The sequence below is a fragment of the Ranitomeya imitator genome, chromosome 4 (genome assembly GCF_032444005.1).
Source record: "Ranitomeya imitator isolate aRanImi1 chromosome 4, aRanImi1.pri, whole genome shotgun sequence".
Classification (NCBI taxonomy): Eukaryota; Metazoa; Chordata; class Amphibia; order Anura; family Dendrobatidae; genus Ranitomeya; species Ranitomeya imitator.
Genome location: NC_091285.1, coordinates 319,116,332 through 319,130,618, shown reverse-complemented (window position 1 = coordinate 319,130,618; position 14,287 = coordinate 319,116,332). Strand labels below are relative to the sequence as shown.

The window sequence follows — 14,287 nt, the reverse complement described above, 5'->3', positions numbered from 1 at the left end:
GTCGCCATTAGGAGCAGGGTTCTTTTTTGTAGCCAAGAAGGATGGTTCGCTGAGACCTTGTATAGATTACCGCCTTCTTAATAAGATCACGGTTAAATTTCAGTACCCCTTGCCATTGTTATCTGATCTGTTTGCTCGGATTAAGGGGGCTAGTTGGTTCACAAAGATAGATCTTCGTGGTGCGTATAATCTGGTGCGAATTAAGCAAGGCGATGAATGGAAAACTGCATTTAATACGCCCGAGGGTCATTTTGAGTATCTAGTGATGCCGTTCGGACTTGCCAATGCTCCATCAATGTTTCAGTCCTTTATGCATGACATCTTCCGAGAGTACCTGGATAAATTCCTGATTGTGTACTTGGATGACATTTTGATCTTCTCGGATGATTGGGAGTCTCATGTGAAGCAGGTCAGAACGGTTTTTCAGGTCCTGCGTGCTAATTCTTTGTTTGTGAAGGGATCAAAGTGTCTCTTTGGTGTGCAGAAGGTTTCATTTTTGGGGTTCATCTTTTCCCCTTCTACTATCGAGATGGATCCTGTTAAGGTCCAAGCCATCCATGATTGGACTCAGCCGACATCTCTGAAAAGTCTGCAAAAGTTCCTGGGCTTTGCTAATTTTTATCGTCGCTTCATTTGCAATTTTTCTAGTATTGCTAAACCATTGACCGATTTGACCAAGAAGGGTGCTGATGTGGTCAATTGGTCTTCTGCTGCTGTGGAAGCCTTTCAAGAGTTGAAGCGTCGTTTTTCTTCTGCCCCTGTGTTGTGTCAACCAAATGTTTCTCTTCCGTTCCAGGTCGAGGTTGATGCTTCTGAGATTGGAGCAGGGGCTGTTTTGTCGCAGAGAGGTTCTGATTGCTCAGTGGTGAAACCATGCGCTTTTTTTTCCAGGAAGTTTTTGCCTGCTGAGCGAAATTGTGATGTGGGCAACCGAGAGTTGCTGGCCATGAAGTGGGCATTCGAGGAGTGGCGTCATTGGCTTGAAGGAGCTAAGCATCGCGTGGTGGTATTGACTGATCATAAGAACTTGACTTATCTCGAGTCTGCCAAGCGGTTGAATCCTAGACAGGCTCGTTGGTCGCTGTTTTTTGCCCGTTTTGACTTTGTGATTTCGTACCTTCCGGGCTCTAAAAATGTGAAGGCGGATGCTCTGTCTAGGAGTTTTGTGCCCGACTCTCCGGGTTTGTCTGAGCCGGCGGGTATCCTCAAGGAAGGAGTAATTGTGTCTGTCATCTCCCCTGATTTGCGGCGGGTGCTGCAAAAATTTCAGGCTAATAAACCTGATCGTTGTCCAGCGGAGAAACTGTTTGTCCCTGATAGGTGGACGAATAAAGTTATCTCTGAGGTTCATTGTTCGGTGTTGGCTGGTGATCCTGGAATCTTTGGTACCAGAGAGTTAGTGGCTAGATCCTTTTGGTGGCCATCTCTGTCGCGGGATGTGCGTACTTTTGTGCAGTCCTGTGGGATTTGTGCTCTGGCTAAGCCCTGCTGTTCTCGTGCCAGTGGGTTGCTTTTGCCCTTGCCGGTCCCGAAGAGACCTTGGACACATATCTCTATGGATTTTATTTCAGATCTTCCCGTTTCTCAAAAGATGTCAGTCATTTGGGTGGTCTGTGATCGCTTTTCTAAGATGGTCCATCTGGTACCCTTGTCTAAATTGCCTTCCTCCTCTGATTTGGTGCCATTGTTCTTCCAGCATGTGGTTCGTTTACATGGTATTCCAGAGAATATCGTTTCTGACAGAGGTTCCCAGTTTGTTTCGAGGTTTTGGCGAGCCTTTTGTGGTAGGATGGGCATTGACTTGTCTTTTTCCTCGGCTTTCCATCCTCAGACTAATGGCCAGACCGAACGAACCAATCAGACCTTGGAAACATATCTGAGATGTTTTGTTTCTGCTGATCAGGATGACTGGGTGTCCTTTTTGCCTTTGGCTGAGTTCGCCCTTAACCCCTTAGTGACGGAGCCAAATTTTTGAAATCTGACCAGTGTCACTTTATGTGTTAATAACTCTGGAACGCTTCAACAAATACCAGTGATTTTGAGATTGTTTTTTCGTGACACAATATACTTTATGATAATGATAAATTTAGGTCAATATGTTTTGTGTTTATTTTTCATAAATATCAGAAATTTGAGAAAAATGTTAAAAAATTAGCAATTTTCAAACTTTGAATGATTGTCCCTTTAATACAGAGAGTCAAACCACAGCAAGAAATTAATAAATAACATTTCCCTCATGTCTGCTTTACATCAGGACGATTTGTAAAATTTTATTTTATTTTGTTAGCATTTTAGGAGGTTTAAAAAAGTAGTAGTAATTTTTCATTTTTTCAAGGAAATTTGCAAAATGTATTTTTTTAGTGACTCACCCATGTTTGAAGTGCCTTTAGGTGTACCATATATTGGGAAACCCCCAAAAGTTATACCATTTTAAAAACAGCACCCCCTGACATATTGAAAACTGCTGTCAGGTAGTTTATTAACCCTTCAGGTGCTTTTCAGGAATTAATACAAAGTAGCATGACAGAAATGAAAATGTGTATTTTTACCCCATAAATGACACTAACTTCTGAACAGGTTACAACAGCCATCAGACTGTAAGGCCGCTATTTGGTCTTGAATTGCAATGGCAAATATCAAGACCACACAATCATGATCTGAGGGCACCAATTGGGATAAAGATGGAGCCCCCACACTCTGTTAACCATTTATAATAATGTAGTCACTATTGACAGCAGCATCTAAGGGGTTAAACAGATTTGGATGATGCAAGCACTGATCGTGGCTGATACAGCAAGTTGTCAGCTATAGTCTACAGCTGACAGCTACTGGATTGTCACCTGTATGGGGACGCTATTCTCTTATATCTCAGGTCAGTTAAAAGGCGTATTGGCGGTCATTAAGGGGTTAATTACCGGGCCAGCTCGGCTACCTTGGTTTCGCCATTTTTCTGCAACTCTGGGTTTCATCCTCGTTTCTCTTCAGGACAGGTTGAGTCTTCGGACTGTCCTGGTGTGGTTACTGTGGTGGACAGGTTGCAGCAGATTTGGACTCATGTAGTGGACAATTTGACCTTGTCCCAGGAGAGGGCTCAACGTTTTGCTAATCGCAGACGCTGTGTGGGTCCCCGACTTCGTGTTGGGGATCTGGTTTGGTTATCTTCTCGTCATATTCCTATGAAGGTTTCCTCTCCTAAGTTTAAACCTCGTTTCATTGGTCCGTATAGGATTTCTGAGGTTCTTAATCCTGTGTCTTTTCGTCTGACCCTTCCAGATTCTTTTTCCATACATAACGTATTTCATAGGTCATTGTTGCGGAGATACGTGGCACCTATGGTTCCATCTGTTGACCCTCCTGCCCCGGTTTTGGTGGAGGGGGAGTTGGAGTATATTGTGGAGAAGATTTTGGATTCTCGTGTTTCAAGACGGAAACTCCAGTATCTGGTTAAATGGAAGGGTTATGCTCAGGAAGATAATTCCTGGGTTTTTGCCTCTGATGTCCATGCTCCCGATCTTGTTCGTGCCTTTCATGTGGCTCATCCTGGTCGGCCTGGGGGCTCTGGTGAGGGTTCGGTGACCCCTCCTCAAGGGGGGTACTGTAGTGTATTCTGTGGCAGAGCTCCCTCCTGTGGTCACAAGTGGTACTTCGGCTGATTCTCTCTGGGAGCTTCCATTTGTGGAGGAAAGTGGTACTGCGGCTTCTGAGTTTCCTCCCTCAGGTGATCTTGTGAGGTCGTTAGGTGCTTCTCTACTTAACTCCACCTAATGCTTTGATCCTGGCTTCCTGTCAATGTTCCAGTGTTGGACTTGTTTTTCCCTGGGTCATTCCTGTGGCCTGCTGCTCTGCATAGCTAAGTGCTTCTTTGCTTTTTGTTTGCTATTTTTTCTGTCCAGCTTGTCTATTTGTTTTGCTGTAAGCTCTGGGACGCAAAGGGTGTACCTCCGTGCCGTTAGTTCGGTACGGAGGGTCTTTTTGCCCCCTTTGCGTGGTTTTCTTTAGGGTTTTGTATAGACCGCAAAGTTATCTTTCCTATCCTCGCTCTGTTAAGAAAGTCGGGCCTCACTTTGCTGAATCTATTTCATCCCTACGTTTGTCTGTTCATTTTACTCACAGTCATTATATGTGGGGGGCTGCCTTTTCCTTTGGGGTATTTCTCTGAGGCAAGGTAGGCTTATTTTCTATCTTCAGGTTAGTTAGTTTCTCAGGCTGTGCCGAGTTGCATAGGCAGAGTTATGCGCAATCCACGGCTGCCTCTAGTGTTGTTTGGAGAGGATTAGGGATTGCGGTCTGCAGAGTTCCCACGTCTCAGAGCTCGTTCTATGATTTTGGGTTATTGTCAGATCACTGTATGTGCTCTGACCGCTATGTCCATTGTGGTACTGAATTGCCAGTCATAACACCCGACCACCTGCAGATTTGTTATTCTGTCAGGTCTATTAGATAGTATTAGGTCTAAAAGTGCTGCTCCTCTGGTTGGATTCTGCACCAATTGTGAAAGATAATTTTTCTTGGTTATTAGCAGAAACCTGTTGCCTTTATGGGTTTCACAGGTTTCTAATTCCCAGTTAATATCCGGGTAGTTAAAGTCCCCCATAACCAGGACCTCATTATGGGTTGCAGCTTCATCTATCTGCTTTAGAATTAGACTTTCCATGATTTCTGTTATATTTGGGGGTTTGTAACAGACCCCAATGAGAATTTTGTTACCATTTTTCCCTCCATGAATTTCGACCCATATGGACTCGACATCCTCATTCCCTTTGCTAATATCCTCCCTTAAAGTGGACTTTAGACAAGACTTTACATAGAGACAAACCCCTCCTGCTCTCCGATTTTTATGATCCTTTCTAAACAGACTGTAACCCTGTAAGTTAACTGCCCAGTCATAGCTTTCATCTAACCATGTCTCGGTTATTCCCACTATGTCAAAGTTACCTGTAGATATTTCTGCTTCCATCTTGTTTGTCAGGCTTCTGGCGTTTGCGAGCATGCAGTTTAGAGGATTTTGTTTTGTTCCAATCTCCTTGCTGTGGATTGTTTTAGAAATGTTCTTAACTCCCTTCTGAGTATGTTTTCCAAATGAACCAATCATGGATTTCAAATTATTTTGCCCCACCTTCTCCTGCTGACACGTAGCTTGCCAGAAAAATGTCTTGCTTTTGGCCTCCTCTTACTGACTGCTCCAATTCCGCCATTTGCAGCTGCTGAATGTCCACCAAGGCCATTTTTATACCTCCCTAAATGGGCTGACTCCCCCCACAGCGCCATGGTCACCACCTGGCGCAAGCATTACAGAATGCTGTAGATAAGCCCCTGATGGTGGTGGCCGCAGTTTATATACGAAAAAGTAGGTGACAGATTCCCCTTCATAGAAGTAGCAGTAAAATTATTCCAAGGAAATTTAGCAAGGCGTGCCACAGACAATGGCAGGTTAGCACCTCTACGCTTCTTTGGGCTTCTCTGCGTCATTTCTCTTTATAAGTAGTAATACAATCCAATACTACAGTAACCATAAATGTTACAATGTGTTACAAAATTACATAATACACACACAAAAAGAAAAAATATAAAGACAAGCTTAAAAAACACATTGAGATCATTTCTGCCATTAAAATAGTCTCTATGCCGGGGGTCTGGACTATATATTTTGCTTCTTTTTAAAACAATAATTATTGTAAAAAGAGATTATCATATGTGGTGAATGTTACCTATTTCTTTCTTTCTGTTGGATGGATTATAAATCTTTCCTTTATACCTTTTCTATGTGTTTGCTCCACTACTGGTTTTGACTTACAAATACTGATGTAAAAGACTGCGTTGTGATTGAGGGTTTACCCCTCAATGAATGATTGCATAAAAAACAATTTATACTGTATATCTATAAAATCATCTCTTCTCAGGTTTAGGTAAAGCTAAAATTAATTTGAATATAACGAAGTCTATATAAGTAAGAAAGTAGGGAAATGATTTATTGTATGTACCTTTCAAATATATATATTCATAGGGTTATGTACGTTAATAATAAAGTTAATGTGATATTGACTTTTTTTCAATTATACCTTCACTATATAATACCTGTACTTCCCAGTTTAACAAGACTGCGCGGACGACCAAACTGCATGAATGAATAAGTCTAGCGCTCTACATTTATATACCAGCACCTGCAAGTGACTATAGAACTGCGAGATGACTGTGACCACATTGAAACCTAAATGTTTCCCTATGAATAGATATTGCAATCAAAATTGGGACTACCACAAGAACCCAACTTGGTTTTTATGATGGTTGAAATATTGCTTACAACCTCTTTTTTTTTCCCCATAGAAAAATATTCAAGTTACTTATTGAGTAATTCTGCCATTTTACCACAACTTGGAACAGCCAAAGTGTTGCCATTCATCTATAGGTAGCGAATCTCCATTATTGGAAAGTATACTATATTCCTACAACAGTCGTAACAATAAAATATTGATTAATAATATTGATTATTACGTTATTACAATGGTATAGGGTGAGGTATATTAGGCTGCAAGATAGGAGTGAAAAAAGTTGATGTGTTGAAAGCGCTAAATATGGGTAAGTGTAAAGACATGAAAAAGTGTAAAATTGGTTACCATAACAAGTATAAGAACACGCAGTGCATCACTGCTTGCTGGACATACGGTAAATAGCTACAGACTGATCAGTGTACCAAAACTGAACCCTGCCCACAACTAATAGCACCTAGGGTAAGAATATGAGCATTTTCTATTATATGAAGTGGTGTGTGCGTCTCTCACTTTGGTGAGATGGCTTCAAGATGCTCGCTAGAAACAAGGCCAACCAAAACAAGGTAGTGTGATGTACTAGTTCTTCTAACATGCTACTTTGACATGAACCACCTGTTCAAACATTACCAATTGCCAGTGCCCTCTCATAGCAGGCCAAAGCACCCTGTAAAATATTGTTCAGAAATGGTTTTAAGAACACAGAGAGTTAAAGGTGTTAACATGGCCTTCAAAACATCTTTGTTATGTGCTAGAAAAAAACAGTCCAATCCCCCCATGGAGGCCGCATGTCACAATTTAGGCCATAAAGGATCCGTTGCTGATGTCTCAGGGCCAAACACCACAAATAACACCCAGTGGTCTTGTGCAGCACATGCCTTAATAGGACAGAGTTGTTTTGGGTAGTAAAATAATCACAAACCGGTTTTTGGCTCTAGCCTTCATCAGGTGTTACCGGTTTGTGATTCGGAAGACTTCAAATGAAGGTATCTCTATACACATGCCTATCTGACAGCGCACAAATAGTCCCTTGTTTTACTATTCATATCTAACCCACTCAACCCCTGAATGAGCATTTAAATTGGAGCTGCTCCTTACTACTTCAACATGTGTGTCCCATAACCCTCACACCACCATAGTACTCGCCACTACATCTTTTTCTGCAGAGTTGTTTTGGGGGTATACATGGGATCTGCACAATATTAGGTGGTTTTAATGTTGTGACTGACCAGTGTATTTGTTTCTTTCATTAGCTGTTTTCTCATAAATTGTGATATTTATTTGTGTTTTAGAAGTTCATGCCCATAGCATAGAAAATAGACTGATTTTAGATTACAGTCTGCAGTTGACCATGTGTATCTGCCCTGGGAGAGTTCTACTTGCTTCCAAAACTAATATTATTATGGTCATCCAAGGGTTATATTATTGTGACCATTCAAAAATAGTTTCTGTGAGAAATCTGTTTCCAAGCAGGATCAGAATCTATACCAAGCTATTTTCTTCCATGCTGGAAACATCATGCATAAAGCTTTTCTTTCTGCTGCTACTACACAAGGAGATTTAGTTGTTAATAGGAAACATCATATGAGGACAGTGATGTACACAGATACAATTCTTTATAAATCCTCACACATTGGAGGTAGGAACTACAACCCGCTAACTAGAAAGCTTGTGGAATTCTGAGACATTTTCCATATAAGCCTTTACTTAGTCTACTGGCATCAATCCAGTCTTAACGGATTCCAAAATAGGACTCTTACAAGAAACTGAAAAGATAACAAATGTTTCAAGTCAAATCTGGAGGCAAAAAAAATACAAGAGATGTTTTCTTATTTAACTTGTATTAAGTGTACTGCAGATTCCCATAAATTTGTACACTATGTTGACTTTAACTTTTTGTTTTTGAAAGGGAACGGTTTGAATCTGATGGCTTCACTTATGACCTTTTACAGGCTTTATGATGTTGCTATTACTGTGTATTTTGACATACATAGAAGCAAGTGGTGAAACTGTTATCAGAGATGATTAGGTAACATACTAAATTATTTTCAGACAATCATGTGGCAGACAGCCATCTCAGCCAACTCTGCCATACACAAGAGCACTCGATTAGCCAAGCACTACTGTGTTCTCCATGAGAGAGCTGTCAACAGACATGTCTGGCAGCGGCTTATCTCAGGGAGAACAAAGCATTTGGCAGTCCAAAATTGGACAATCAGTTGTTTGGAGCTCCCATACACATCCGACATCTGTGAATTTAGATGAATTTCTTCCAATGTGTATGGGGGCCACTAGATGTTGATACGAACTGACCCAGGGACATCAAATCTAATAAGCTTCTGGTAGTCACCAGGGACAAATGCTAGGCGTTATGAACTAGCCTGCAGATTAAGATCTTCTGGACAGTCTAACTAGGTGAGAAAGATTTGAGGCTGAAGAGGATGATCCAGAAAAGACTCAGGCAAGCAAAAATGTGGTATCATGCAATTCACTGAGGTCAAGCACAATCCATGGTCAAGGAAACAAGAACACCAGAAATTTAAAATAATCCAGATCAAACTACAATAAGAGTCCATTTGCATTGTCCGACTGGTGAAACGAAATGGTAAACATTCGAATACTGATAATCCATATGTGTCTTCAGTATCTGACGCTGTCCCATGTTGTTCAATTTGGGCCATAACAATTACTGATTTATCCTTCTAAAACAACACTGACGATATCATCTGTATTACATATTTATTGTGGATTTATACTATGGATATTAATAATACAGTGGGGCAAAAAAGTATTTAGTCAGTCAGCAATAGTGCAAGTTCCACCACTTAAAAAGATGAGAGGCGTCTGTAATTTACATCATAGGTAGACCTCAACTATGGGAGACAAACTGAGAAAAAAAAAATCCAGAAAATCACATTGTCTGTTTTTTTAACAATTTATTTGCATATTATGGTGGAAAATAAGTATTTGGTCAGAAACAAAATTTCATCTCAATACTTTGTAATATATCCTTTGTTGGCAATGACAGAGGTCAAACGTTTTCTGTAAGTCTTCACAAGGTTGCCACACACTGTTGTTGGTATGTTGGCCCATTCCTCCATGCAGATCTCCTCTAGAGCAGTGATGTTTTTGGCTTTTCGCTTGGCAACACGGACTTTCAACTCCCTCCAAAGGTTTTCTATAGGGTTGAGATCTGGAGACTGGCTAGGCCACTCCAGGACCTTGAAATGCTTCTTACGAAGCCACTCCTTCGTTGCCCTGGCGGTGTGCTTTGGATAATTGTCATGTTGAAAGACCCAGCCACGTTTCATCTTCAATGCCCTTGCTGATGGAAGGAGGTTTGCACTCAAAATCTCACGATACATGGCCCCATTCATTCTTTCATGTACCCGGATCAGTCGTCCTGGCCCCTTTGCAGAGAAACAGCCCCAAAGCATGATGTTTCCACCACCATGCTTTACAGTAGGTATGGTGTTTGATGGATGCAAATCAGTATTCTTTTTCCTCCAAACACGACAAGTTGTGTTTCTACCAAACAGTTCCAGTTTGGTTTCATCAGACCATAGGACATTCTCCCAAAACTCCTCTGGATCATCCAAATGCTCTCTAGCAAACTTCAGACGGGCCCGGACATGTACTGGCTTAAGCAGTGGGACACGTCTGGCACTGCAGGATCTGAGTCCATGGTGGCGTAGTGTGTTACTTATGGTAGGCCTTGTTACATTGGTCCCAGCTCTCTGCAGTTCATTCACTAGGTCCCCCCGCGTGGTTCTGGGATTTTTGCTCACCGTTCTTGTGATGATTCTGACCCCACGGGGTGGGATTTTGCGTGGAGCCCCAGATCGAGGGAGATTATCAGTGGTCTTGTATGTCTTCCATTTTCTAATTATTGCTCCCACTGTTGATTTCTTCACTCCAAGCTGGTTGGCTATTGCAGATTCAGTCTTCCCAGCCTGGTGCAGGGCTACAATTTTGTTTCTGGTGTCCTTTGACAGCTCTTTGGTCTTCACCATAGTGGAGTTTGGAGTAAGACTGTTTGAGGGTGTGCACAGGTGTCTTTTTATACTGATAACAAGTTTAAACAGGTGCCATTACTACAGGTAATGAGTGGAGGAAAGAGGAGACTCTTAAAGAAGAAGTTACAGGTCTGTGAGAGCCAGAAATCTTGATTGGTTGTTTCTGACCAAATACTTATTTTCCACCATAATATGCAAAAAAAATGATAAAAAAACAGACAATGTGATTTTCTGGATTTTTTTTTCTCAGTTTGTCTCCCATAGTTGAGGTCTACCTATGATGTAAATTACAGACGGCTCTCATCTTTTTAAGTGGTGGAACTTGCACTATTGCTGACTGACTAAATACTTTTTTGCCCCACTGTATGTCCCTGATAACCGGGCATGAATCATGGATCAACAGTTTTACCAACTGTATTAATAGTCTGTATTAATTTTCATACACACGTTTATGTGTGGTAAACGAAGAACCCATGTATGGAAACAATATGTGTGTGCACTGTGTTTGTCAAATGTGTTGCCAAGTAAATCAAGCGGTCTCACGATCTTAGTCGAATAAAAGAGAAAAAATAGTATATGGACGGCACTGCCCCAACTAAATCCATAATCTTTAGGAAAGCCGGTACTAAAAAGCTATATCATGTCAGCAACAGCCATGGCAAAAAACATATCGGGTGCAAAACCATGAAATAACATATGTGTCCCAGGTAGCAAAGGAAAAAAGCAGGATGCACTCACCAATCTTCAAAGTAGCAAATTTTATTGAGTCTTCACAATTAAAACTTCATGGCCAGGGGAGAAGAAAAGGAGCTCATGCGAGCAGGCGGGACGATGGCCGTTTCGCGCGGTCCTTGCGCTTCAACAGGTCGAAGCGCAAGGACCGCGCGAAACGGCCATCGTCTCCCCTGCTCGCACGAGCTCCTTTTCTTCTCCCCCGGCCATGAAGTTTTAATTGTGAAGACTCAATAAAATTTGCTACTTTGAAGATTGGTGAGTGCATCCTGCTTTTTTCTTTTGCTACCTAGCTCACGATCTTAGTATTACAGACACTTCTCAGTCTTTAGCATAGACTATCCAGATAACAGGCAGCTATTCCCATCAGCCTGTTATTAGACCTGTAAGACCCAGACTGGAGTATGGGAGCAACCCTTCCCACCCACACTTTTTTTGGTCACTCCTAAATCCAGGACCCAAAATCCAATAAAAATAAACATCACCTCACTAACACATACCTGCTACCCAGGACCTTACCTCCTGCCTTTCTGCACAAGATAAAAGTCCTTTATCAGGCATCATACTACTAACCAGGACAATTCTTTAACAGTGTTTTACTTACCCAGCATCTTTTGGTTGTGTGTAAGAAATGCTTTGATGCTGTCAATGTCCGCAAATTGATGGATTGCGTACTCCAGTTTTGTTAGGACCCGCTTATACAGGGCAGATTCTTTAATCCCAATGGACTGATAGATATGCAAGATGATAATTTCCTTCAGATTAGAAACAGGTTTCTTCTTAAATCTCTCTTCATACTAAAAGAGTAAAAATATTAACATATAGATTAACATATATTATGTTTTGTAAAAGATATCTAACTACTTGATTATGCTGTAAATTACAATACCAGGTTCCTAGTATACTATATTTCTATGCATACTGAGATCAGTGAAAATACCTATAATGCTAATTGGACACCATTTGTTGGTGATATATTTAATTTTGATAATCTTGATTAAAATATCCATGGCATATTCCACGATGGACATACATGGTCTGCAAGTACTCATTCCTACTGCGATGCTTGTTTCCATCCACTGTCTAGTGTCTTTCAGCTTGGACATACACCTTTTTTCTTCTCCCAAGAGCTTATCCCATATCCATATAATATGTTTATTTTGTAATCCTTATTATGAATTACCATAGCTAATTACTGCCTAATAATGCCACGCATTAAACATTTGCTAGTGCTACCTGCTAGCAAATTATATGATCTTACTGTACAATCTTGTAAATGCCAAACATGTAATGTTAAATTTCATACATTTACAAAAGGAGGGAAAATAACAAAAATTGAATTTTCGTCAAAAAGTTTATGAAAATAAATGAACATCACTGGTGGGATCCCAAGTGCTCAGCTGTAGTCTTTGAGTGAGCTGAATCTCCAGTATCACATACTGCAGAGGAAATAAAGCATTACATGTTGACCTATGACATAAACGGACTGTTCATATAATGCAGCGTCCTCTACAATAGGTATAGAGTAGACCTCTTTCTAATGTGCCCCTATTAGGTTGTTGCTATACAACTAGATAACAGATGACCCTTTCTGGCCTGGCTTCTGGAAGAAAATAGCACTAGAGTACTAAATGCAAGGCAAGAGACAAGTACTAGGACACCCAAATGAGCCCCTGATACCCTAAAGGTCCATGTGAGGTTGGTCATCTAGATCATAACAATATTCATCTTGATTTTATTTTTTCTGTTGTCCATATCTTATTTAGAGGGCAACCACTAGCCACGTTTTCTCTGAGCCTCCATCCAAGACTCGCAGCAATCCCACACATCTTATATTGATATAGCATTTAGCTAGTTGTATTCCTGAAAGTATTGAAGGCAATGTTCTCATACGGTCATCCTAATAAACTGCTTTTTACATGAGGCTATGCTGCATCTCATTTTGTCCTCTTTTATCTTTACATCTTACAGTGTAAAAATAGTTTAGGACACAGTAACAAGACTTGTAGACAGAGCTGTCTTCCGCAACAACCTAATGCAGCCAGAACCTTCTGTTGCCGTTAAAGCACTATTCTTTTTCAAGACACTTGGACGCATTCTGTCAGAAGAACGTCTATACAAATGATTGTATGCTGTTGGTGGACCAAATGCCTTCCTGTCATTTTTCCACAATCCTTACAGTAAGAGCTAAGGCAAATCTGACAATTTAAATTACTGTCTTTTAGTGACTGAAAAATGCAAGGGTCAAAATAATTTCTCAGCCAAGTTCTTTTATATAATTTATCTTTCTAGCTAACATTTACACATAAGGACGTGCCTCCCATGAAATTTATCTTTATAGCTATTGTAGCTATAGGAATCTAATCTTGGTGCATTATAGAAAAAAAACAGTGTATACGTGTTCAATTTAGTTCTCATTTATGACAAAACTAGACTGCAATCCAGTGACAGCGAAGAACAATGTAAGTGCAATGAAGCACGAATTGTTCAAAACAAGGTTATATATATATCTATAATATAACGCTGGGAGCGTCACTCTGTCCGAAGCCTTTATAGACTGCGCAAGCGCAAGCGCCAGCGCAGTCTGGACCCCACAGAGTGACGCTCCCAGGAGATCGCGGTATGCGTAAACACTGAATGCACACCGCAATCTCCACCGGAGAGTCAGGGACCACCAGGAGGGTAAGTATATTCACCTGTCCCCCGTTCCAGCGCTGCGTGCGGCTCCGTCTCCCGGGTCCTCTGCTGTGACGTTCCCAGTGCAGAGGGCGCGATGACACGCTTAATGCGCGCCGGCGCCGCCCTCTGACTGAACAGTCACTGCCAGAGGAGCCGGAAGATGGCGGCGCGCAGCGCTGGAACAGGACAGACAGGTGAGTATAGCAAGTGCTGGGGGCCTGAGCTAGCGGTGACTCCGGCACCTGACCCCCACAGCGCGCCGGTGTCCCCGCCTGCTCAGGCCCCCAGCACTCGGCGTCCAGCGACGATAGGGGAGTATGGTATTTTTTTTATATATATATATGGCAGCAGCATACGGGGCATATATAATGGAGCATCTTATGGGGGGCATATAATACAATGGGGGCGCAGGATGGAAGCAGCACCTGACAGAAGGGGGGCGCAGGATGGTAGCAGCACATGACAGAACAGGGGCGCAGGATGGGAGCAGCACATGACAGAACAGGCGCAGGATGGCAGCAGCACATGACAGAACGGGCGCAGGATGGTAGCAGCACATGACAGAACGGGGGTGCAGGATGGAGCAGCACATGA

General features: G+C 41.7%; 1 protein-coding gene across 2 annotated transcripts in view; it reads right to left on the bottom strand.

Annotated features, from left to right (window-relative positions):
- Window positions 1-14,287, bottom strand: part of CPED1 (cadherin like and PC-esterase domain containing 1) — a 486,680-nt gene that overhangs the window by 434,767 nt on the left and 37,626 nt on the right. For both annotated transcript variants that reach the window (XM_069764871.1, XM_069764872.1), the window contains exon 2: window positions 11,619-11,811. In XM_069764871.1, the coding sequence (XP_069620972.1) occupies window positions 11,619-11,811 (193 nt within the window). The remainder of the gene's footprint in view (window positions 1-11,618; window positions 11,812-14,287) is intronic.